At 35.4% G+C, this 26339-nt stretch overlaps 1 protein-coding gene across 1 annotated transcript in view; it reads left to right on the top strand.

Moving 5' to 3' along the window:
* The window catches only part of LOC128026620 (CUB and sushi domain-containing protein 1), a 386318-nt gene that overhangs the window by 39755 nt on the left and 320224 nt on the right, over positions 1-26339 (top strand). The window contains exon 3 of the mRNA XM_052613862.1: positions 3511-3623. Within this exon, the coding sequence (XP_052469822.1) occupies positions 3511-3623 (113 nt within the window). The remainder of the gene's footprint in view (positions 1-3510; positions 3624-26339) is intronic.

Below are 26339 nucleotides of genomic sequence, written 5' to 3'. Positions count from 1 at the left end.
GACAAAATTACTTAAAATAATAATAAAAAAAAGATTACCATTTCTATAACCACATTTTTACAAATACCATCATTAAACTATTGTTACTGTAGTAAATCCATGGCTAATTTGTGGTTACCATGGTTTAACTATAGTAACCATTTCTTGTTTTTATTTATTTTTTTACATTATATATGTATTTATTAATTAACAAATTAATGTTAATAGTAAAACCATATGTTTGATTTTTTTTAAGGGAAGATGTCAAGTAAGTTAGCCAGCTTACATGCTTTCACAGTTAGGTGTATTTTGTCAACTTATTTAGGCTAATACCCCTAAAACTCCCCCGAAAATAAGGAAGAGGCAAAGGAATCATATGATCAGTTAAAATAAACAAAATTATCACCTTTCAGAGCAAAAATTTATACATATTTAGCCATGTACAACAACTTACAGTTCCCTTAAACATTTCCGATGTGGTCTGTGCCTATTTGCTGTGTTTTTCTGTTTTTGCAGTGCATTTCTTTATTTTGTTGTGATGCAAGCATTTGCAGCGCATTTCTGTTTTTGCAGCATGTTTCTTAATTTGTTTGTGTTGTGAGTATTTGCAGCGCATTTCCTCATTTGGTTGTGGTTTGAGCATTTGCAGTGCGTTTCTTTATTTGTGTGTGTTGTGAGTATTTGCAGTGTGTTTCTGTTTTTGCAACAAGTTTCTGTTTTTGCATTGCACTTCTTTATTTGGTTGTGTTGTGGGCATTAACAGCGCGTCTCTGTTTTTGCGGCACTTATTTATTTTTGCAGCATGTTTATTTGTTTGTGTTGTGAGTATTTGCAGTGCGTTTATTTATTTGGTTGTGTTGTGAGCATTTTATTTTTTTATTATTTGCAGCGCATTTCTGTTTTTGCACTGCATTTTTTTATTTGGATTGTGTTTCGAGCATTTGCTTCGCGTTTTTGTTTTTGCGGCACGTTTTTGCAGTGTGTTTCTTTATTTGGTTTTTGTTCTGAGCATTTGCAGCACGTTTGTGTTTTTGCATACATTATGGCATTATCTATCAAATTTATTTTCTGTTGAAAATATTAAATTATTTACGTTTAAAATATGAAATGAAAATATCTGACTTCAAATATATAATACTGTTGAATGATATACTGTACTATACTTTTTTTTTTTTTTTGATAGATGCATGGCGAACTGATTTTATTTCACGTACAGTAGATGGATATTTGGTGCTGCTGATAGTAACATTAGATTTTAAAAGTAAAACATGGCCTTATGAAACTATCAGAATCTCATTGTGACTTTCAAAAGAGCTCAGAGACAAAAGATTTTAGTTTATAAGTCATCTCAGGGATCTTGAAGCATCACTTTTTTTTTTTTGTATTTTAACCCAAATCCTCATTCGTTCACTGTGGGCAGTTGTTTTGGTGACCTAACCAAATACATTGTTTCTCTGATTGATTGTCTGTTCAAAAGCATAGCTTTGCCCTTCAGAATCCCCAATGGTATTATTGTATCACAGTGATATCTTTCCCCCACATTCTCTACATGGATGATAGCAGTCTGTGAAGGTCAGGGCACACAATCTTTCAAATGATATTCACTAGCGCAATTATGCATCTCTTATTTCAAAAGAGCAGAACAAACCACAGTGGGTCATTTCAAGGTGTTTTCATTACTGTACAACTTTTTCTTCTGTGCAATACAACACTACTAAAGTTAAGATCACTCTAGCCTAGGGGGTTGCAGAAGTACATGAAGAAATTAAGGAGCAGATTTTCATTCTAAAGTGTGTATGACGTCAGACTCTCTAAATCACTTTAGACCAACTTGAAATTATATCTTGTCAGAGATGGGTTTTGTTCTTTAGTACTGGGTTGTTGCTAGTCCAGCTAGTAGACCAGCATAGAAATGTTTATCACCAGCTAATTTAACTGGTAAAAATGTCTAAAATTTGGAAGACAACTTGCAACTTGATTTGACAGAACAGGTCCATGGCAGTTGGTTTATAATTCGGTTTAACCTAATTCTTGCTACTGTACCATAACCCTTACATTTGAATTTGAAGGTCTTTGTCAGCTAATGAAAATGGCCATCATTAATAATAATAATAATAAAAGTACTCTAGAGCAAAGCAGGCCAGGAAGGTGGTCACTAATAAGAGATTCCTTGTTACTGATGTTGAGGATCAACACATGCCTTGGTTAAGTAATATTTGAAATATTTGAAGCCAATTCACTTTTTCTTTCTGAGCTGATGCATTCTGGGCTGGCTCTTCTAGAACCTGTCTGCACAGACTGTGATTAAATGACTGTGATCACTTTGGATATGGGCTTAAAAAAAAATAAAAAAAAAATACAAAACTACTCTAGATGCTCAGCCACACAGTCTTCTTCAGATAAAACATGACACCCTTCCACAGACCAGTGTTTGAAGAAGAAAAACTATGATAAAATATGTTCTATAATGCCCAGTGGACAACTCATTGTGGAGGATGGAGATAATATCAGTTCATAAGCTTGACTTGACCTGTGAACCCTCACAGAAAACACAATTCTTGTAAAGTCATGCTTGGATAATCGCAGGTAAGCACTTCGGCCAAACAGCCATTATCTAGCTGCTTTACATGCCAGCAAGCACTCAGACAATTTTGTTTGGGTTAATGTGGCTGGAATAAAAGAATACAAGTCACTTTTCAATATATACAGTTTAATAATGCTGTCATCACATACAAACACCATACTTTGCTAATTCAGTTCCTTTGTTAATTTACCTTTAGAGCTTTCAGACATTCAGTGGGTGAAAAAGTGTATATTCCCTATAACCAAAGCAGTTTTGTTATATTTTTCTCAGTGTTTAGTAGTGAAAATCTTTTAAATTGCTTAGTAGTTTAGTTTGTGAACCATTTGTTCGTAATACTGTGTGTGGTTACCTGGATGGTATCCTTTTTTGTGATGGTTGTTCATGAGTCACTTGTTTGTTCTGAACAGTTAAACTGAACACTTTCTTCAGAAAAATCCTCAGGGTCCTGCAAAATCTTCAGTTTTCCAGCATCTTTTGCATATTTGAACCCTTTCCAGCAGTGACTGTATGATTTTGAGATCCATCTTTTCACACTGAGGACAAAACGAGGGACTGTCTATTTTTAATTTTACAAGAAACATCTGGTTAACTTAAATTTAACATCTGAAATTAGTTTCAGCTATAGAAGATCAATGAAATACTTTGAGCAATAAAAATTTCCATTGAATTTGTTTTATCTTGAGCTTGTAATTTTCATCAAATTCACTAGGGTGGTGTCAAAGCTGAGGCAAGTACTGTGGAGTCATAGGGTAGTGAAGTGTGCTCATGCTCCATTGAGGGTGACCAAGATGATTTGGTCCTGCTCATTAAAAACATGACAAAGAACAGTGATATTTTAGAAAAGTGCAGGAATGATTTAAACAATTAGCTGTTTCTCTTTTCTCTTTTATTATTATATATATATATATATATATATACTTACTTTGCATTTATACATTTCATTCCAGGTTGTCTGGCTTCATGTTGCCATCACCCATCGTAAGTACGGGGTCGATTTTGGCACTGTGGTTTACTACAGACTTTGCAGTCAGTGCCCAAGGATTTAAAGCAATCTATGAAGGTAAGAAACATTGGTTTTTACCATGCAAATCTACAGTGATTCTTGTATGTTAAATATCATTGCATTATTCTGTATTTATAAGTATCAGTGATTTTAATATTTCAGTTAGATTTTTGCCCCAGGTGCATTTGTTTAGTTCTGGTATAGCCATCTGCATTTTTGCCAACATAATTGCACACATATGTGCATAGCCAGATTTTGTCTGTCGTATGAGTGCATCATGCGATAGCATGCTAATTAATGCAACATTTGACAATATTATCCAGAAAAGAGCAAAGTCTGCGGAACGAATTCTTAATTTGTGACCACGATATAGTCCTATGTAGTTCACAATACATATTGTTTCAAAGCAGATATAGGCTACAGGAAGTCACATATAATACCTTACATTGAGCAGTTTTAGAGCTTTGAAATACGCTGATAAAAATGATCCACTGATTGAGATTTAGCTATTTTGTATAATAATATAATATCTTATTATATCATTAATGTGTGCGATAAATATTAATAAGCAATAAATGTTCATATCGCCTCTCTGCTGTGTATTTTTATTTATACTTTAAGGTGTATGTTATTTATGCACAAATTAAATTATTGGTTTTGTGGCTCCATTATTAGGTTGGATCTGGTATGTACAGCGTTTTTATTGCTCATGTTTTTATGTGTACTGCTTACACAAGTGTAGCAAATACAGTCTTTATAAGCTTTCCATTGAAAAACAGCGATCTGTTGTCGATGCTTGAGGCTTAGATCTTTATAATGATACATACTGTAGATTGTTAAGATTAAATTTGTCCCATTTCATTTAATCTATTCATAAACACTGACACGTGCAAGTTGAAAGGCATTCAGGACGAGGGCATTTTGGTGCTGACTAACAGGTTAAAAACAAAAAATCACTGTAAAATAGATCTATATAATTTACTGAATTAATAAATAATTTGATTTTTAATATCTGATGTCACGTGGACACATTCTTTCTTTCTTTCCTTCTTTCTTTCTTTCTACTATAAAATAGGAACCTTTAAAAACAAGTTTTGCCATAAAAAAACACTGCATTTGCATTTTGTACCAAGTAATGCATGTATACCATTGGGTAACGTAGGCTACAAGTCATTTCATTAAACAACAAAAAAATGGCTGTGCTTTAAGACATTAAAATTTTTTTAACGCTATGTGTCTATTGCTAAAATACTGTAAATCATCATTTGCATATAAAATCCCAAATTTGTAAAGGAAATAGGAATGAAGAAACGAATGAAGCGCTAATATAAAACAGCTCTATTCAGCCTGAAGAACCCAGAGGTGCCATAACCAAGCATTGATTGAACCGTTTACAAAATTGCGAGAGATATACAAACTTGCAATTTTTTATCTTGCTATTATGAGTTCTATCTATCTATCTATCTATCTATCTATCTATCTATCTATCTATCTATCTATCTATCTATCTATATATATATATATATATATATATATATATATATATATATATATATATATATATATATATATATATATATCCATAGAATTAAGTTGCATGGATAATTGTATAATAATTTTTTTTTTCTTTTATGCCAAAAATCGTTAATTAGGGTATTAAGTAAATATCATGTTCCATGAAGATATTTTCTATATTTACTACTGTAAATTTATCAAAATATTTTTTCTATTAGTAATATGCATTGCTAAGGACTCCATTTGGACAATTTTAAAGGTGATATTTCTCAATATTTCTATTTTTGTACACTCTCAGATTCCAGATTTTCAAATAGTTATATCAAATATTGTCCTATGCTATCAGTGGACAGCTTATTTATTCAGCTTTCAGCTTTCAGATGATGAATAAATCACACTTTAAAAAACATTTACCCATGTGACTGGTTTTGTGGTCCAGGGTCACATATTTTAGCATTTTAAACATCATATAGTAAGATTTCAGCAAAAAAAAAAAAAAAAAAAAAAACAACGCCATCACGAAGCTACAGAGCTACAATTCCCTGCTTCGCGATTTCATGCTGAGGATTTACATGTTTTAATTGGAACTTCAATCTGCATATGGTCATTTCTTTTAAAATCAAAATACTTTCATATATAGTGATGTGACATTCGGCAATGAGTCTTCAAAGCTTGTATATATATATATATATATATATATATATATATATATATATATATATATATATATATATATATATATATATATATATATATATAATAAAAAAAATACTAAAACAAACATCTCACAGGGAAGCGATACCAGGGCCGCGTCCGAAATCTCTAAAATTTGGTGATCAGTTTTTGTGTATATTTATATTTCAGACTAACTTTTTGAACTATTGATGTTATTTCTAGCGAGAAATCAGTATTATATTACTTACATTTTGTTGCAGATCAGAAGCCTGTCTGAAATAAGTATCATGAGGTGCCTCCGTGCTAAAAAGCTGCCTACAAAGTCATTACCAGATAAGGCAGTGAGGCAGCAAGTTAGCTGCCTATTTAGATGCAGCCCAGAACTTGATTCCTTTAAATGAACTTGTGACTGCTTAGTATTCATATTCAAAAATTGCGAAACCCATTGCGCAGATTTCAAGTGTGATACAATCCTTTGATAACTAAGAATAAATCATAATATGAATACACATTTACATGTGTAGTATGTGCATGCTTAGTTAGGATTTATGCCCTCTTCACAAGCACTTTAACTGAAGCTTCACAAAGCTTAATTTAACCATCACTAGCCATAATTGCGTGTGCTTCCAGCTTGGCTCATATTATCTGATTAGCTTGCTATGAAAGCATCACACTTGTTGATTGTCTTGTGGCAGCGCATGCGCACACATATCCAAACTAACATCCGCCTGCCATATGCTAGACATTTTTTAAGTATGCTATGAAGTCACCCATTTATACTTATTGTGATATGCACATTTGCAATATTTCTATAATTTCGATATATCATGCAGCCCTGGTTATATCAGCAGAATTTTGTTTCCTGGCAGAGTGATGCGCACAGACTCCTACAACCTGTTTATAGCCAACCAATCCTATTGGAACTGCCGAGTTCCTGCTAGCACTCTCCAGTTTTGTGTGCAATATGCATGAGACAGTCATTGAACAGACTGGTCTGTGTGTGTGCTCCATCTGGGCTGAGATTAGATTGTGCAAGAATCATAATTTTTTTTTGGCAGATTAGGTTGGATTGACATATGAGTGTAGTGGCGCATTTAAACACTCTAAGGAGCTACTTTCTCTGGTTTGGTAAAATACTGTTTTGCAGTGTTTAATTTTGTTTGCTAGTCCCCTCTAGATTGATTGTAAGGCTCAGGGAGACTAGATTTACACACACTGCAAACTCTCAATGAGCGTTTTAGATTACCTTCGGGAAGGCACCCCAAAAAGGCACCCCAGACTCATGTGGATGCAATTATTTTTTGTCTTTGAAACCTACAGCTATTTGTGTTATTTTAACAAGAAATGTGAGCATGTACTGTATATTTTCTGATATAGAGCTTTCACATCAAGACCCTATGCTTATGAATGATTAGTTTTATTACTATTCTGGTTGACCTGTCTATAAGGAGACGTATTTCTATGCTTTATTTCTCTTTTAACCTCTTTTAATCTTGAACATGAACTACGGCATTCATCATTAATCATTCATGTCGTACTTGCCTAAAGCCTCTTTAGGTGATAACTACAAGCAGTTCTGGAAGGCTACACAATACATTTGCCATCATCTATCTTTTTTGACCATATGGTCGTCACCAAGACACTGCTGTGGAATGCAGATGTGTTGACGATGTGTGCTTTGTACGTGCTGTGCGACAGAAATCTTTCTCCCAGTGAGAGGTATTTTTCTCTGCTCCACAATTTTTTTTCCACAATTATGTCTCACGAACTCTCGCCAACACTAACAAATACACTCCCCTGGTCCTTTGATTGGCTGCACTGTTAAACCTATGAAGCCACAAGTATTATATATATAAAACACATATTTTCTAAGGCCTCTAAATGATCATCATGATCAAATCTTTGCTGAAAAACCTGTACATAATTTACTACATGCATTTCATCATATCAATTATTATTATTATTATTATTATTTATAAAATATGACTAATTTGATATTTATTTGCATTTAATGCATCGAATTGCATATTTTGCTACGTTCGGGTCTCTGAATACAATTTAGGTATGTTTCCCCCCTCAGGGATGAACCTCTCCTACATCTTACTTTAGGAGCCATAAAAGCCTGATTTATCAAATATGACACTGTAAAAACAAAAACAAAACAAAAAAACACACATGCTGGACACACTTTTTTTGCTTTGGTTTTATTTGTATTAGCTGAAGTCCAGTAAAGTCATCATTGTGTAGACGTTTCAGTGCGGTCTTTCCTTCTAATGCATTTTGATTGCATCCCTAACCCAATTATCATCCAATTCATCATGATATTTTGTATGGGTGTTTCATCTGGTGGCCAAATGTGTCCCCCATGGGTTCTGTAGCTACTATGCTTTTTTCTGAAACCTTGTTTCTGATGCCCACTTTCAATACGCATTGAAAATGCTTGTTAAGGCAGCAGACATACTGTATATGGATTCTTGACATTACCGCAGTGACTAGAGATGAAATGCAATGAAGTTGTTTATTACAATTCTTGTAATTAATAAATCAATTTACTGAACATTGGTTTCTTTTATCATATTGCTCCTTGCATTGCTGTTTTTATACTTGGTCAAAATACCTCTAGCTGATTATTTTTTTAATTTTAATATATGTATATAAATATTATATCATGTTTTTATTTGTCATCCATCCAATTGAGTGAGATATATTAAAAAAGTATTAAAGAATAGTATTAAAAAAATGTTTTTACTGTACATTTTTGCTCTTTTGTACTTTTGAATCATCCACCCCTAGAAACTGATTGCACAATGAATTACTATCAACTGCATAGTTTAGTTTGTTAGTTTGTCAGCAGGTGATTTAACTCAGTCAGCAAGTTTGCAACAGTTGGAGGAAAGTGACGTTCAAGCCCACAATCTAATGGATTACATAAATAAATACTCAGAAATCAATAGTGTCTTCCAGACCCTCAACTTTGAGTGAGTGAGCATTTCAATTTTAAAGTGTACAGCACTATTTTATCGACACCCCCACACATTGTCGTTCAGATCATACCATCTGTATATTTCCTGCAGGTTTCCCATCAGCCTTTAGAGTGGGGCTTATGGGCCATTACACCCAACTAATTGTAATCTATTTGCCTGCAGTGTTGAGTGCCACAGCAGTATACTGAATGAATGTTGTACCCCTCAGCACTATTCACTCCCTTATTACTGCCAGAAATCAGGATGGAAATATTTGCTTATTTCATCAACAGCATAACACTGCAATTAAGGTTAGAGTTAAAAGGTTTGTCCAGTGTCACAGTTTGGCAAGAAAGAGGAAAAAGGAAACAGGCAGAAAACAGGAAATGATGACATAGTCATATGGGGCATACGGTTTGTCTGAAGGTTTATGTATAAACAAGATATATTTTCTTAAATCAATTCTTGTTTTGCTAAATAAATTCATCTTGGTTTAAGGCTATATTTGTGTTTTGACTTGACAAAAATACCGATCAATAAATTGATAAATGAGACTGCTATGCAGCGATATCAGAAAAAATGCCAGTGATACAAAATTATTAGGCTACATTCACAATGTCAGTTTTGGGTTTACGGCGGCATTTACTAAAAAAGTCCTGTTCACATAGTTTACAACAGGTGTCAAGTTTGTGTTCTATTCCTGATCATCACTAGCCTGACTACGTCAGACTTTCTACTGCCGCTCAATTTCAGTTCGCTTCTGTACTCAGTCTGAGATAGCAAACTATCTCCCAATTTTCCAAAACAGCCGGCCAATCAACAAACAGAGGGCGGGCTGAGAGCCATGACATAGACGCTAAGTGACGAATTTAGGATTGTAGTTTAGGTTAGGGAAATCGAAAACAGACACAGAGACACGGGATGCTATTTGCTCTGTTGTAGAAAACATTCCACATTTGCCAACTGAAGCCCGAACAAGAAGAGTGTTTGTTTCAAATTTTGAATGGAGGTGAAGCTGTGGCCCTACTCCCGAGTCCCGACAGGTTTTGGGAAAAGTTGAATTTATCAACTGTTGCCGATAGTTAGCGAGAAACTGGAGTGGCCAAAGTCCGGCAAGGCGATAATTGTGATTGTGAACTGCCATGTTCACTCCGGTATTTCGCTCTATGGTTTTGTAGCATTCCTGTGTTTACAGTGGAAGACCGAGGCGGAGGAGCCGGCTGAGCCGGCGAATAACACACCTCATAACCAAACGTAATGTGTTGGTTTATAGGTAACCAATGATTTTAAACTTCAGACTATCGTCCAAACTCTATGAAGCAAAGCGACGTAGCAGAGTTTGGCTAGATCTACCAGGCTAGATTATCACCTGCAACAATAGCAAAAATGACTATCAAATATCAAAGATGGCGGCATCCATGAAACTTAAAAAGTTACCACATTTTACACAATAGGAGTACAATTGAAGTGCTAGTTAATTCATCAGATCTCTATTAATTGACAGCAACTTTAATGAGTGGAGCACGGAGCAATTTAGTCACAAACTACAAAACTGATGGAAGCAGCTACGGTGGAAGACTGATTGGACGCATAAAACACCAATACACATGCTAGATGTAAGTGGTTGCCCAGCCCAATTCCATTCACACAGCAGGGGTTCGCTGAAAATGCAGTTAGGGAGTATTGAAAATTTACAGTGTGCATGCTTACAGAATGCAGTTGTCATTCATAAATAACCAAACTGTATGTGAATATAACAGTATTTATTGATGACTGTTCTGCTTTGTGAATGTGGTTCAAAGTCTCATCACAGGAGATGCTTCTGGATTTCTTTTTCATGTTATATTGCACTCTAGCTGTGCTAAATCGTTTGTTTATCAGAAGACATTTTTTTGGCCATTTAATGTGCTCCAGACCAGGTAGGTCAGCTGGAGTTGACCGCATATGAGAATATAAAACAATGTTTAATGGTACCACTGTTTGGAAAATACCGTGGCACATTTGGCATTGTGAGACTTGTAGCTACTTAGAAATATACTGTAGTACTGTTATACCCTGCAATCCTAGTTTAGTCCATGTCTTTGCATTGCTTTTTTTGACTACAGCAGGTGGTCTGCAGTTCATTGCATGATGTTTATTCTGAAATCGCAAAGCTATACTACAACATCTTTTCTGAGTCTCTGTTTATCTGTTAACATTTCTATACAAAGTATTCTCCTTTTCAGAGGTTTGCATTATCTGCTCATACAGGGCTCTTAAAATGTTTTATTATCTAGTAAAAAGACTGAATTATTTGTTGTGGATGATACGACAGTTGAGTAATTGCATCTTATATTAATATTTAAATTAAGTATCACATCAGAGCTTTATTGGAAAGATTCAAATAAATGACAGCTCCAACCGGTGATAAGAGCCGATAAGGGAAAGCTTCGGTTGGAGACTGGTCTAGAAGATATCAATCAGTTAATTTCCCTACTCACAGCCAAATCCTGAGATAGTAACTGATGTCAAATGTGATGGGACATCTGACCAACGTTTAATCAGCCTTGCAGAAGTATAGAGTAATTTAAAAACAAGACAAGTGGAAAGATTGGATTACACTCAGAGCTGACCCTTGCTTTTTCCCGCTTTTTTTCTCCTGTCTTGACATTACTGTGTTCATTCACTTGTTCTTTTAACGCTCATTGAAAACGTCTATTGTGGTCATTAAGCCATCTGTTAAATGCAAAAGGTACAGAAGGTTAAAAGCTAAGAATCTGGTTGATGCTTTCATTTGTGTTGTCAATACACACAGTATATATATATATATATATATATATATATATATATATATATATATATATATATATATTAATAATAATAATAATGGAATAGCAATGGAATTTAACATCTAAAGGAAAAATTTACCCTGCAATAAAAAATAAACAAAAGTAATAAATAATAATAAAATATCTGGAATCTCTCTGAACCATCTTTGTTAGTAAACATTATTAAATAAAGTATTAAATGCTGTCAGTTTTTTTTTTTTTTTTTTTTTTTTAGGATGAAAAATGAATCAAATTATGGGATCGTTACGTAGTCTATACATTAGGTTTTGTTGTGTAAATGAGTCTAATAAATGCTGGACTGGCTAGCATTTTATTTTCAAACGTGTCAAAAAGTATTTTACTTCATAGCTTTTTCAGTGCAAGAAGCACTGACTCTCAGTGGTTGCTGGAGAAATTGTTGATCACGAGCAAATCCAGCAGTGCAGAAGTTAAGCACTCAGCATTATTTGTCTTTGCTGTACCTTGTGCCATTATTTCACCCCTGAAAATTTTACTTGGGATTAAGCTGTTCAAAAACATTCCTTATGAAGGAATTCCCGGGACATTTAGAGGGTGGAATGTTTTCATATATCAGCACAAAAGGTATACTGAACTGCAAGTGTGCATGTTGCAAGTGTGCACAGACTATTCAGATTGATAATGGCAATTGAAGTGTATAATAAGGGTTTTTAATCTACTGAAAAGATTTTTCAAAAATGAACCAAACTTACCAATTCTATTGTTTTGTTGTTGTTTTTGCTTTTTAATTAATGGCCCATATATATATATATATATATATATATATATATATATATATATATATATATATATATATATATATATATATATATATATATATATATATATATATATATATTTAAACTTTTTTATTTTATTTTATTTTTTACTTTAATTGACTTTTGTGAACACAGCATTTGTAAAAACTGTCACCATTAATTGGAGACATATACGTGTAATATATGTGATATTGATGCCAGTTGCTCTGTCTAAAAATACTTCAGACAGCATTTTAAATTACATCTCAGAAAACTGCCATTCTAACTGAATTTATGACCAGGCTTCCCAAGACATTTGTACTTTCTGAAATCCATTCAAAATCTAATCAGCTTCTCTGAGGAACAAAAAATAAATAAATAAATATATATATATATATATATATATATATATATATATATATATATTTTTTTTTTTTAATGATAATAATATTTTGATTATTTGTTCTGTTATTTTGATCATACTAATTTTTCTTACTTAGCTTCATTAAGTACTGCATATTTCATGGGAAGTATGCAGTACTAAATTTGGACATAATCTTTTGCTGCCTACCATTTGGAACATTTTTCTTTTTTTTTTTTTTTTTTGTAGGAAATGTTCTATGGTGCATACACAGGAAGCCACTTTTAATGGAATAGTGGGTTACACTTTATTTTAAGGTGTGCTTGTTTATTACAGTGTAATTACAAATTTAAGTACTGATTAATATTAATGAACTACATGTACTTCTGTATAGTTAGGGTTAAGATTAGGGTTTGGCTTAGGGTTACTTGCATTTAATTATGCATAATTAATTGTTACTATAATAGTAAGTACCTGTAATATTTAACAAGGACACCTTAAAATAAAGTGTTACCTAAGAGTAATTAAATAGCCTACTTGTTTTACTGTTTAACCTAGAATACTCCTTTAACACAGTATGAATATTCTACATTAGACATATTCAAATATATTCGATTCGGTCATCATTATTTTTTATTTTTTTCTCCATACAGTTAGAAGTTAGAAAATGTATGCTCCACAGAAGAAAGAAAATCATGAATGGTATTGATTGACATGAGGGTAAGTAAATGAAGACATCATTAAATTTTTTGGGTGAACTATATCCTTAAAAAAAAGGAACTATATCCTTAAAAAAAAAAAAAAAAAAAAAAAAAAAGGCTACAGTCATTAACAAGCTTGGCATGCTTCCATGTAAATGGCATCAAGTGTGGCTTATAATGTAGAGACAGAAAGAGACTCTTATTGAACACTCTAGGTCAGCACAATGGTGTTGTTAGGATTTCTGTTTCGGGGGTGAAAAGAAGATTCTCAATAGCACACCAGGAAAAACCTGCTCGACCATCTTCTGATATTATTCTGAAACATGTTATCGGACTATGAAATATGATGGCTGGGGAGCACTTGATGGAGCAGACAAAAAAAGAGAAGGCATTGTGTTCCTTCAGCACAATAATGGCATCATGAGATATTGTCTCTTGCTGCGTAAAGTAGTTTTTTTTTTTTTCTTTGCTTAAGGCGGTTGCAGGTTGATGATCTCTGTAATTTGTTTTTAAGATCACTAGGTCTATGAGACTGCAGCCGCACAGATGGTTGGATTAACTATTTCATTCTGATCTCCGACAGCCATAACCACTCATTTATATATATATATATATATATATATATATATATATATATATATATATATATATATATATATATATATATATATATATATATATATATATGATTTATTTAGTGGAAGTGTAAACGGCCCAGAGCATCTGTAAGACAATCTTCTTAAAAATAATATCTAGCTAAGGGTCCGGGTCCTTTCCAGCCCTTTTCTCTTTTGTTATATATATATTGTATAAGCTATCTAGTGGTTATATACTGTATAAGCTATCTAGTGGATATATATATATATATATATATATATATATATATAAATATATATATATATATATATATATATATATATATATATATATATATATATATATATATATATATATATATATATATATATATATATATATATATATATAAGCTATCTAGTGGTTTTCAGTTAAGCACTGCAGCCTTTAGATCTCTGCTCCTGCAGTTTCCCAGTTCTGCAGTTAATGCGGTTGGGCAAACAGCATAATATGTTTTCACCTTCTATGTGCATGTACATGGCACTGACAGGTTGAGTAAGTGACTCACCGGCTGCGTCAGCAAGCATCTGTGTGATATGATGCTGATATTACTGTGAGAGTCATTTCAAGACCTATAAATTCGGATGCCTAGAAAGCAAAGGATTGTTCTTCATATTATTAGTCATATGAATATCGTCCTTAAAAAAGCAAGGGCAGAAAGTATGTGTTAATGCAACCTTCCTGCAGTCTCTGTGAGAGGATATGCATTAATTAGCTCACTCTGTAGTCTGCCGAATTAGTATGCAGTACTGCTGTCTGTCCAGAGTCTAGTGCCAAACCCCTCAAACTCACCAGCCACAAGATAGCATGTGTGAAATGCATTAAGTTTACTTTAATTGATCGACCTTCCCACCTCTTTGCTAATGTATGCTCATCAAGTAGAGGTTAGTGGTACAGCAGTACCATGCCTATAGTTTATCTGTTTAAAACTACATGTCATTTTGCATGTCAGTACCACCCGTCTTAGTATTCAGTTCATATCCACCTTTTCTTGAGTAACTGATGAATGGTGCCATGATTGATTTTAATGTCATTTTTCGGTCTCCATAGAAATCCATGTTAAAACGGTATAATAAGGTTGACTGAATTAATTAAACTGAAAAAAAATTCAGTGTAACTAAATATAAACAACATTTGCACATGGTTATGCTGTGCCGTTGTTGACTGCCACAGTAACAGCAATAAATGAATAAATTATATATTATACACATATATATATACATGTCATAATGTAACACACATTTTTTTTATATACACTTTATTAGGTACAACTGTAATGCAAATATCTATTAATTCAATCAAATGATTGTAACTCACTTAGTCATGTAAACATAGTGAAGAAAAAAATGTGGAGGAAAGTTGATTTAAAGAGCCAGTAAGATGAAAATTCTAAGCTTCCTATCACTGTTTATAAGTCCTGTATATTAGGTTTAAATCCATCCAAGGTTAAAAAACATTGTCATTTTGTCAAAATATAATTTTAAAATTACCTCAATTCTCAAATCCCCAAACGGTTCGCGCGAAGCTGTTCGAAAGATTCAGTTTCCTTAAACCCCACCTTTCGGTAGCATACTGTGTTCTGTTTGGTCAACTAACATAACCAGTTTGGATTGGTTGTTCCGCTCGCACCTCCATGGTAAACTATGCGTTAGCATCTGTTTGGGGTGAATTATGTCTTATTCCTCTCATTGCGAAGCAAACAGTAAAATAAAAAACTTGAACAGTCTCACTGTTTTTTCTTCTGTGTGGGTGTATTCAAGCCGCGGGCTTCAGTTTGAATCTGAATAGTTCAACGCGGGGGTGTGGTCACATTGGATATAACGAAGGGAGAGATGAAAAACAGACATTGCGTTGTTTTCATATGGATTACTTTATCACAGAATATCTGTTAGCAGCACTTGTTTAGTTTTAAAGTAGACATGTCAAGCTTTCTATAGATATCTCTCTCATGTCTCTTCATTGAGTATTCACGGAGTTACACTTCATTTTAATGACGTGTTTGTACATGACGATCAGCACAAACAAAGGCTGCAGACAGCACACATACTGATAAGACGCTCGGGAGAAAACAGACACATAACTTCATAATCATACTTCGCGTTGTGATTCGGAGATGCTCGTTGTTCTAAATAAAGTTGGTAATGAACCATCTTTTATGGCCAAACGCTTTGAAAATCCCGCTGTACTCACCGAGATTAGAAAAGCAGTCATCAGTGAAATGTTGTGAACACAACAAAAGGGATTTGTTGTACTGCTCTGGTATTGTGGTGAAAATCAATTTTAGCCATTGGGTCTTCTGATCTTCATTCTGTGGCAGTGAAAATAAAACAAATGGTCTCCTCGACATGATGCTCTCACACCAAACAGAGCGTCTGTGTGTGGGGGTGGGGGAGGTCAGAGTTCGTTTCTCCCAAGACGGTAGGTGGAGATTATTATGCAAAGTGGTCCTAGTGACGTACATAGAGATGGGCAAAATATTTGAAATCTATAACGACACGTTTCAGTGATTCAGAGTCGACTCTTTACTGTAGTAGCCAATAACTTTATAAATCATGTACTTTTTGGTTTAATTATTTGCACATTGTTTACACAGATGGTCAGCTACATCATACACTGTAATACAGGTAATTTTTGATTTCCCATCTGTGTGGCTCTTTAAGTGACTTTGAATATGACATATTTGTTGGTGCCAGAAAGACTGTTCTGAATATTTCAGAAACTGCTGAATTACTTGGGTTTTCACACTAAACCATTTCTCCGGTTTTCAGACAAAATAATCAGTGATGGGCAGTTCTGTGCCTTGTTGATACCAGAGGTTAGAGGATGATGGCCAGATTGTTGATTAAAAACAACAATAACTTAAATATCCACTGGTTACAACCAAAGTAAAATGTAGAATTGAATCTCTGAATCCACAACACACTGAACCTTGGAAGAAGTTGGGCTACATCAGCAGAACACATCTGGTTCACTTCTGTCAGCTAAGAACAGGAAACTGAGGCATTAACTCTCACAGGCTCACCAAAATTGGATAATATAAGATTGGAAAAAGGTTGCCTGGCATAATGAGTCTTAATTTGACTGCATCATTCAGATAGTAGATTCAGATTTTGGCATGAACAACAGGAAAGCATGGATCAACCCTGCCGTTTATCAACGGTTCAGGCTGGTGATTGTGGTGTGGGGGTTATTTTCTTGGCACACTTGGGACAACTCAGTACCACATTAACAATGTTTAAATTCCACAGTATTGTTTGCTGACCATGTCCATTCCTTTATGGCCATCTTGCAGTCATCTTGTGATGGCTATTTCGAGCAGGATAATGTGCCATGTCACAAAGCTCAAATCATCTCAAATTCCTTTTTTGAACATGATCAGAACCACCCTGCCGACCACAGAATTCTCAAGCCCATCCACTGCTCTGAGGTCAAGTCCGTCAGCCGTTCCTCAGTCAAGCCTGCAAGCCACTGCATTTTCAAGTCTGCCAGCCATTCCCGAGTCAAGCTTATCGGCATCTCCATTGTCAAGCCCACCCTGACCATGCATTTTACACCCTAACCAAATGAGGAATCTGAGGAGGAGAAGGCTGTTGGCACTGGCTCCTAGGTCCACTCCAATCCCCAATTTTAGCCAAACAGTCCCAGAGTCTAGCACAGAAAGGGCTCCAGTCCCCGAGATTAGCCCAGAGAGGGCTCCAGTCCCCATGTCCAGCACAAAGGAGGGCTCCAGAGGGCCTCTGAAACCTGATTTTTTTTTTGGCCCCTGAGTTCCCTGCTCTGCAATGGCCCCCAGATTTGCTTGCTCTACCATTGCTTCCTTGTCTGCCTCCTCCGCCATGACATCCCGAATTGCCTGATCCTCCATGGCCTCCTAAACTGTCTGCTCCACCATGGCCTCACGAACTGCCTGCTCCGACATGGCTTCCTAGTGTGCCTGCTCTGCCATGGCGCCCGGAACTGCTTGATCCGCCAGTGCTGTTTGTGAGTGCAGACTGACTGCAAACCTGTCACGGTGTCTGCTCTCTGTTTCTCTGGGTCTCCACTAGTGGTCTCACTTCCCCATAGGCACCTCACCGCAGGCACTACAATTCCCAAAAAGCCTTGTCCCTTCATCACAGTAATTGCACTCCTGTTAATTGCACTCAGGTGTCTTCACTTGATAGTCATTACCCTGCCTATATTAACTGGTCTGTTTCTGTTTGGTTTGATGGAGTCCTTTCTTTCCGTCACCCAGTTTCCTCGCCTTCCGAGTTCCTAATTCCTGTTCCTGTTCCTGTTCCTTTCTCTGTTTGTTTGTTTTGGATGGATTTTTGGTTTTGACCCTCTGCTTGTTGGATTCTGAATTTTTGAATTCCACAGTTCATGGTGATGGAGCAATATTAACACACTTATACTTTTTGGAGCACATTTTGCACATAAATAACAACACAGGACTGTAATACTGCATTTAACATTGCCCTGTTGCATCACTGTCATTAGTTGATATATGATGTTAAAGCACACTTCTGCTTCCATATTTTGTGATGGCTCGATGCCGCTAAAAATCTTTTAAAGACATAACAAAAACAACAGAGTGTGTATTTGAGCTAAAATCATGATATATTATGTAACAGTTTATTTTTGGATTATGGAATGTTAGTTAGTAGCTTAGATGCATGTTTTTACTGAAAGGTTGAGTCAAAGCTCATCAACAACAGCTAATTAAATCATTTCATGTGGATTAGACCCAAGTTAGCAAGTAGAAGATATTTGGAAGAGGAAGTTTCTGTGAATAACTCGCTTCAACCATAAGCATTGCTCAAATTTAAGTGCAGAGATAGTAAATGACATGCTAAGGACGTTGACCCTTGTAATGGCCAACTGAACTCCATGCAGAGTTAAGCATGCATGTTCCATATTCATAGGCTTACATATAGATTAATTTAATTTCCTTGCATCAAGTTTTTGAAAGAACTCTTTGCAGCATTGGAGAAATTCATAAAATATAGTCTGCAACACATACTTCAGTGAACCTTTTGTACAGTTACTCTTAAGAGCCATTCAAAGAAATGCAGGAAGTGTTTTCTTAACACATCAGGTTGATTGTTCAATTAAGGTTACTTTCTGCTTAAAAGAAAGAAAACGTCATCAGATAAACAATTTACAATTACAGTTCTCAATTTTTGTAATGACACCTATTAAATCCGCTTTCAGAATCATAAAATTGATAAATATATATACAGTGGGGATCGAAAGTTTGGGCACCCCTTGCAGAATCTGTGAAAATATGAGTAATTTTCAAAAAATAAGAGAGATCATACTAAATGCAGGTTATTTTTTATTTAGTACTGTCCTGAGTAGGATATTGTACATAAAAGATATTAACATTTAGTCCACAAGACAAAAAAATTGCTGAAATTATTAAAATAACCCCACTCAAAAGTTTGGGAACCCTTGGTTCTTAATACTGTGTTCTGTTACCTGATGATCCTCGACTGTCTTTCTGTTTTGTGATGGTTGTGCATGAGTCCCTTGTTTGTTCTGAACAGTTAAACTGAGCAGCGTTCTTGATGTATCTCAAAATCATACAGTCACTGCTGGAAAGGGTTCAGATATGCAAAGATGCTGGAAAACTGAAGAATCTGCAGGACCTTAAAGATTTTACTGAAGAATGCTGCTCAGAACAAACAAGGGACTCATGCACAACCATCACAAATATATATATACTAGTGGTGGGCATAGATTACTTTTTTTAATCTAGATTAATCTCACTGTGATCTTGAAATTAATCTAGATTAATATAGATTAAAATGGCTCATTCGAATACTGCCGAAGGCATTCAGAATATGTGTGTTACCCTACCCAAATAAAATTGACAAACAGAAAGTCTTGAGAAGGGGTTTATCAAAATAGGTGGTGCATTAGAAAAGGGGCTCATCTCCTGTTTCCAAAATGCATCACAAAGTGCTTGAAAAAGCTGTAAACTAATTCCACATTGCACAAGGTGCAAACAACCTTACGCCTGTTTCACACATACTCCGTCTGCAGTGCGCATGCGTTGCATATTTTTTTACGCACCCATGTTAATGGATTCCAGTTGCGTTCCAGGAGCGTTGCGTCTGCAGCAGTGCAGCGATGGTTTACGTACCGAGTAGTGTACTGCAAATGCATCCTGTGAGAAAGCACATCGAGTCCATGCTGCACCACATACTAGAAAATATGTATGCATGTGAGACTGCATACACACTGCAGACAGAGTATGTGTGAAACAGGCATGAGCAGGGCCGTAGCTGGGGTCAGAGGGGCCCCAGTGAAGGTTGTACCAGTGGGCCCTGTTTGGAATTGTTTAATTTGTACGTTCGTTTGTTTTTATTTATTTGTCAAGACAAGTCAAGTCACCTTTATTTATATAGCGCTTTAAACATAATACATTGCGTCAAAGCAACTGAACAACATTCATTAAGAAAACAGTGTGTCAATGATGCAAAATGATAGTTAAAGGCAGTTCATCATTGAATTCAGTGATGTCATTTCTGTTGAGTTAAATAGTGTCTGTGCATTTATTTGCAATCAAGTCAACGATATTGCTGTAGATGAAGTGACCCCAACTAAGCAAGCCAGAGGCGACAGCGGCAAGGAACTGAAACTCCATCTGTGACAGAATGGAGAAAAAAACCTTGGGAGAAGCCAGGCTCAGTTGGGGGGCCAGTTCTCCTCTGATCAGACGAAACCAGTAGTTCAGTTCCAGGCTGCAGCAAAGTCAGATTGTGCAGAAGAATCATCTGTTTCCTGTGGTCTTGTCCTGGTGCTCCTCTGAGACAAGGTCTTTACAGGGGATCTGTATCTAGGGCTCTAGTTGTCCTGGTCCCGCTGTCTTTCAGGGCAGTAGAGGTCCTTTCTAGGTGCTGATCCACCATCTGGTCTGGATATGTACTGGATCTGGGTGACTGCAGTGACCCTCTGATCTGGATACAGACTGGATCTGGTGGCTACGGTGACCTCGGAATAAGAGAGAAACAGACAAATATTAACGTAGATGCCATTCTCCTAATGATGTAGCAATTACATAGGGTGTTATGGGAAGTGTTTCCGGTTCCGGTTTACCTAATTAATGCAGCCTAAAAATCTTTTAACGGATCTGGATATTAAAAGCATATTAGTATGTTATGTGTAAGCCAGGTTAAAGAGATGGGTCTTTAATCTAGATTTAAACTGCAAGAGTGTGTCTGCCTCCCGAACAATGTTAGGTAGGTTATTCCAGAGTTTAGGCGCCAAATAGGAAAATGATCAGTTGATTTTGATATTCTATGTATTATCAAATTGCCTGAGTTTTGAGAACGTAGCGGACGTAGAGGATTATAATGTAAAAGGAGCTCATTCAAATACTGAGGTGCTAAACCATTCAGGGCTTTATAAGTAATAAGCAATATTTTAAAATCTATAGATGTTTGATAGGGAGCCAGTGCAGCGTTGACTGGACCGGGCTAATATGGTCATACTTCCTGGTTCTAGTAAGAACTCTTGCTGCTGCATTTTGGAGTAGCTGTAGTTTGTTCACTAATCGTGCAGAACAACCACCCAATAAAAAAAAAAAAAAAAAAAAGAAGTGAAAAGTGACGTGACATTCAGCCAAGTATGGTGCCCCATACTCAGAATTTGTGCTCTGCATTTAACCCATCCAAAGTGCACACACACAGAGCAGTAAACAGACACTGTGAACACACACCCGGAGCAGTGGGCAGCCATTTATGCTGTGGCGCCCGGGGAGCAGTTGGGGGTTCAGTGCCTTGCTCAAGGGCACCTAAGTCGTGGTATTGAAGGTGGAGAAAGAACTGTACATGCACTCCCCCCACCTACAATTACTGCTGGCCCGAGACTCGAACTCACAACCTTTCAATTGCCAGTCCGACTCTCTAACCATTAGGCCACTTCCCTGTAGTAAAGCATTATTGTAATAAAGCATTACAATAATCTAACTTTGAGGTCATAAATGCATGGATTAACATTTCTGCATTTGACATTGAGAACATAGGCCGTAATTTTGATATATTTTTGAGATGGAAAAATGCAGTTTTACAAATGCTAGAAACGTGGGCTTTCTAAGGAAAGATTGCGATAAAATAGCACATCTAGGTTCCTAACTGATGACGAAGAATTGGCAGAGCAACTATCAAGTCTTAGACAGTGTTCTAGGTTATTACGAGTGGAGTTTTTAGGTCCTATAATTAACACCTCTGTTTTTTTTCAGAATTTAGCAGTAAGAAATTACTCGTCATCCAGTTTTTTATATCGACTATGCATTCCATTAGTTTTTCAAATTGGTGTGTTTCACCGGGCCGCGAAGAAATATAGAGCTGAGTATCATCAGCATAACAGTGAAAGCTAACACCGTGTTTCATGATGATATCTCCCAAGGGTAACATATAAAGCGTGAAGAGTAGCGGCCCTAGTACTGAGCCTTGAGTTACTCCATACTGCACTTGTGATCGATATGATACATCTTCATTCACTGCTACGAACTGATGGCGGTCATATAAGTACAATTTAAACCATGCTAATGCACTTCCACTGATGCCAACAAAGTGTTCAAGTCTATGCAAAATAATGTTGTGGTCAATTGTGTCAAACGCAGTACTAAGATCCAATAAAACTAATAGAGAGATACACCCACGATCAGATGATAAGAGCAGATAATTTGTAACTCTAAGGGAGCAGTCTCAGTACTATGATACGGTCTAAATCCTGACTGGAAATCCTTACATATACCATTTTTCTCTAAGAAGGAATATAATTGTGAGGATTCCACCTTTTCTAGTATCTGGGACAGAAAAGGGAGATTCGAGATTGGTCTATAATTAACTAGTTCTTTGGGGTCAAGTTGTGTTTTTTTGATGAGAGGCTTAATAACAGCCAGTTTGAAGGTTTTGGTATATGACTTCTGGAAGAACCTCTTTTAGGAGCTTAGATGGTATAGGGTCTAACCAGTGTTCATTTTGACACAAAATTTTAATTTAGTTTTAGTCTTAGTCTTTTGACTATAATTCTTTTTAGTTTTAGTCAAGTTTTAGTCATCAGATTTGTTTTAATTTTAGTCTTATTTTAGTCGACTAAAATTGCTTGGTATTGTAGTCGACTAAAGTAAGACTAAAATCAATAACAGATTTACTAGACAATTTTTTACAGCTGGTATAGGAAACAAACTTATCCAAAATATATAAAACACAAATTCAACTTTATTTCAACACAACTGTGTCTTTATTTCGATTCAAAAGCTTTTATGCAGCAACAAACACTGTCATGATAATGTAAACAATAACTAGCTGCCAATTGACCATCAATAAAAGAAAAATAAAGTTAGGTCCAGGACCTTAAATCTTATAGCTGAGCTGAACAATAAGTGCATACATTTAAAGTAAATATTTAATAAGTTGGGTGGATAAAAAAAGTAACAAGATTTTATAAGGTATGTTTTAAATACTACAATATTGCTAGATTAGTATGTATAATGATAGGATGTGAACATTCACGTTTCACATGACTAATCTAGAAATATTTCTTATATTGTCAACAAGTAGAACATAAAATATACTAAACATTAGTATTAATCAAATGTATGTATCATAATATTACGTATTAGTATTGTGCTCTCATCTAACTTGAAGAAGGGGCTATTTTACAATACTTTTCAGTTCGTAATATTTAATGCTACAACATCTACGCACTGCAGTCTTCCAATTTTGCATAGCTCAATAAACAAAAGAACATCGTTGTGAAATTACATTTGAGAAAATGTCCAGGTGGATCGTCTGTAAATGTGTTTTCAAATTGGTTGTGTTCTTGCCACGAATGAGCGCTCCGCGTGCTTTACACTTTGTTTTGTTTTGTTCGTCGTCAAACGTGAAGTGAGCTGTGGACATTTTGTCACTCTTTTAGACATCACCTCTTCGAATGCCGACTTCCCGGGAGCTCATTTAAAAACTGAAAACCTTCGCTTCACGTCTCAATAAGTCAGGCTCGGATTGGTTCTCTTCTCTCATGCAGTCTCGCTTGTTCCGTTTTGCCGGTTCTTTTGTTCATTCCTCGCATCTCTCCCGTCTGCTGATTTGATTTTCGTCACAGTCTATTTTCGTCTCGTCCTTCATTTGTTGACAATAATGTCAATCAATTTAGTCATAGTTTTAGTCTCCATCAGTGCCTTCTTTTTTAGTTTTCCTTTCGTTTTCGTCCGCAAAAATATATTCATGACGAAAATAATGATGATATTTAGTCAACGAAATTAACACTGGGTCTAACATACATGTTGTTGGTTTAGATAATTTAGCAAGTTTATACAATTCTTCCTCTCCTATAGTAGAGAATGAGTGGAACTGTTCCTCAGGGGGTCTATAGTGCACTGTCTGATGTGATACTGTAGCTGACGGCTGAATGGTTGCAATTTTATCTCTAATAGTATCGATTTTAAAAGTAAAGTAGTTCATAAAGTCATTACTGCTGTGTTGTTGGGAAATGTCAACACTTGTCGAGGCTTTATTTTTCATTAATTTAGCCACTGTATTGAATAAATACCTGGGGTTATGTTTGTTTTCTTCTAAAAGAGAAGAAAAATAATCGGATCTAGCAGTTTTCAATGCTTTTCTGTCGGATAGGTTACTTTCCCGCCAAGCAATATGAAATACCTCTAGTTTTGTTTTCCTCCAGCTGCGCTCCATTTTTCGGGCTGATCTCTGTAGGGTGCGAGTATGCTCATTATACCATGGTGTCAAACTGTTTTCCTTAACCTTCCTTAAGCGTAAATGAGCAACTTTATTTAAAGTGCTAGAAAATAGAGAGTCCATAGTTTCTGTTACATCATAAAGTTGTTCTGAGGTTTTGGATATGCTAAGGAACTTGGATACATCAGGAAGATAACTTAAAAAGCAATCTTTTGTGGTAGAAGTGATGGTTCTTCCATACTTGTAACAAGAAGTAGAATTTTCAATTTTGGCTATATGAAGTTTGCACAGAACTAAATAATGATCTGAGATATCTTCACTTGGCTGAATAATTTCAACACTATCAACATCAATTCCATATGACAGTATTTAAGCTATTTACACAATGTTTAAGTTTTTTTCAAGTTTGTAGGTGTCAAGGTACAGAACTAGCTGTACAATGTACAAATAATTAAATGTAAAATAGCACTAGATAGTCTTCAGTGTAAAAATTTTATACAAAATCAAACCTGTTAAATCAAAGACTGTTAAAACTACAAAGTTATTCAGTCAAGAGCAGTGAGTGATTTTCATTTTCATTCTCTTGGATTAAAATTACAGCAGCTAGTAGCTAAATTAGGCGCGGTCACTTTAAGAGACGATGAACGCATCCAATAAAATACACATTCCATTTTTTTCCTAAACTGTTTACTTTCACTTAAAAAATAACTGACAGTTTTTTCGAGCATAAATTCCAAGGTGGATATTTTGACATATTTTGTATGTATTTGTCGACACAAGAGCAAAAATAAGCAAATTCGATGTTCAAGTGTTTTGAGACGCCTTTCTCTACGTGAGCCCTGAACACCAGAACACCGCAGTACAGAGAATTGGGCTCTTTCACATCTTTTTGTTTGTTCAAACTTTGATTTGTAGTTGTTTGTATATATATATATATATATATATATATATATATATATATATATATATATATAACCCCCCCCCCCCCCCCCAAGCCCTGGGTAATTTCTGACCCTGATTTGAGAACATTGGATTTGTGTAGTATACCAATCAGTCAATAATTATTTTGTTGTTTTTTCTTGCTTTACCTTGAATACTTTATACAACAATTACAATCATCAACCGATGAACACAATTAAAGTGTTATTTGCTTAACTATTTCTTGTTCCTCTGTGAAAACCACAGAAGCACCACTGGAACAATGTTGAGATGTTATTCTTATATTTTCTAGTGGAGCAGTCTAAATTTTGGTTATGTGCCACAATGACCTGTTGGCAGCAGACTGGACTTAGGGCGATAAACAAAATTAATGCAATGTTGATTTGTTGCTTCACTGAACGCTGGATTGAAATTCAAATAAAAACCTTTAATGTCATGCATCAATTGTGTCGAGCACTTGGCATTCATATGCAGTAGTTGGCACTGAAAAAGAGGTTTAGTTTGTATCCATGAAAAATCTATGCTCTGAGATAATGCCGACAGTGTTTTGGCAGTACATTATAAGACTTAGAAAGGAATCACTATCATGTATCCAAGATCTTCCTGTGCCATTTGGATGCAAAGCGTTGATAATAAATGTTTTTAACATACCAGCATCATGGGAGAGTGTGTTAGGAAACTATTTTCTTTGTGGTTTTAGGGAGTATGA

Source organism: Carassius gibelio, chromosome A13 (genome assembly GCF_023724105.1).
Source record: "Carassius gibelio isolate Cgi1373 ecotype wild population from Czech Republic chromosome A13, carGib1.2-hapl.c, whole genome shotgun sequence".
Lineage (NCBI taxonomy): Eukaryota > Metazoa > Chordata > Actinopteri > Cypriniformes > Cyprinidae > Carassius > Carassius gibelio.
This window is presented reverse-complemented; position numbering and strand designations above follow the sequence as displayed.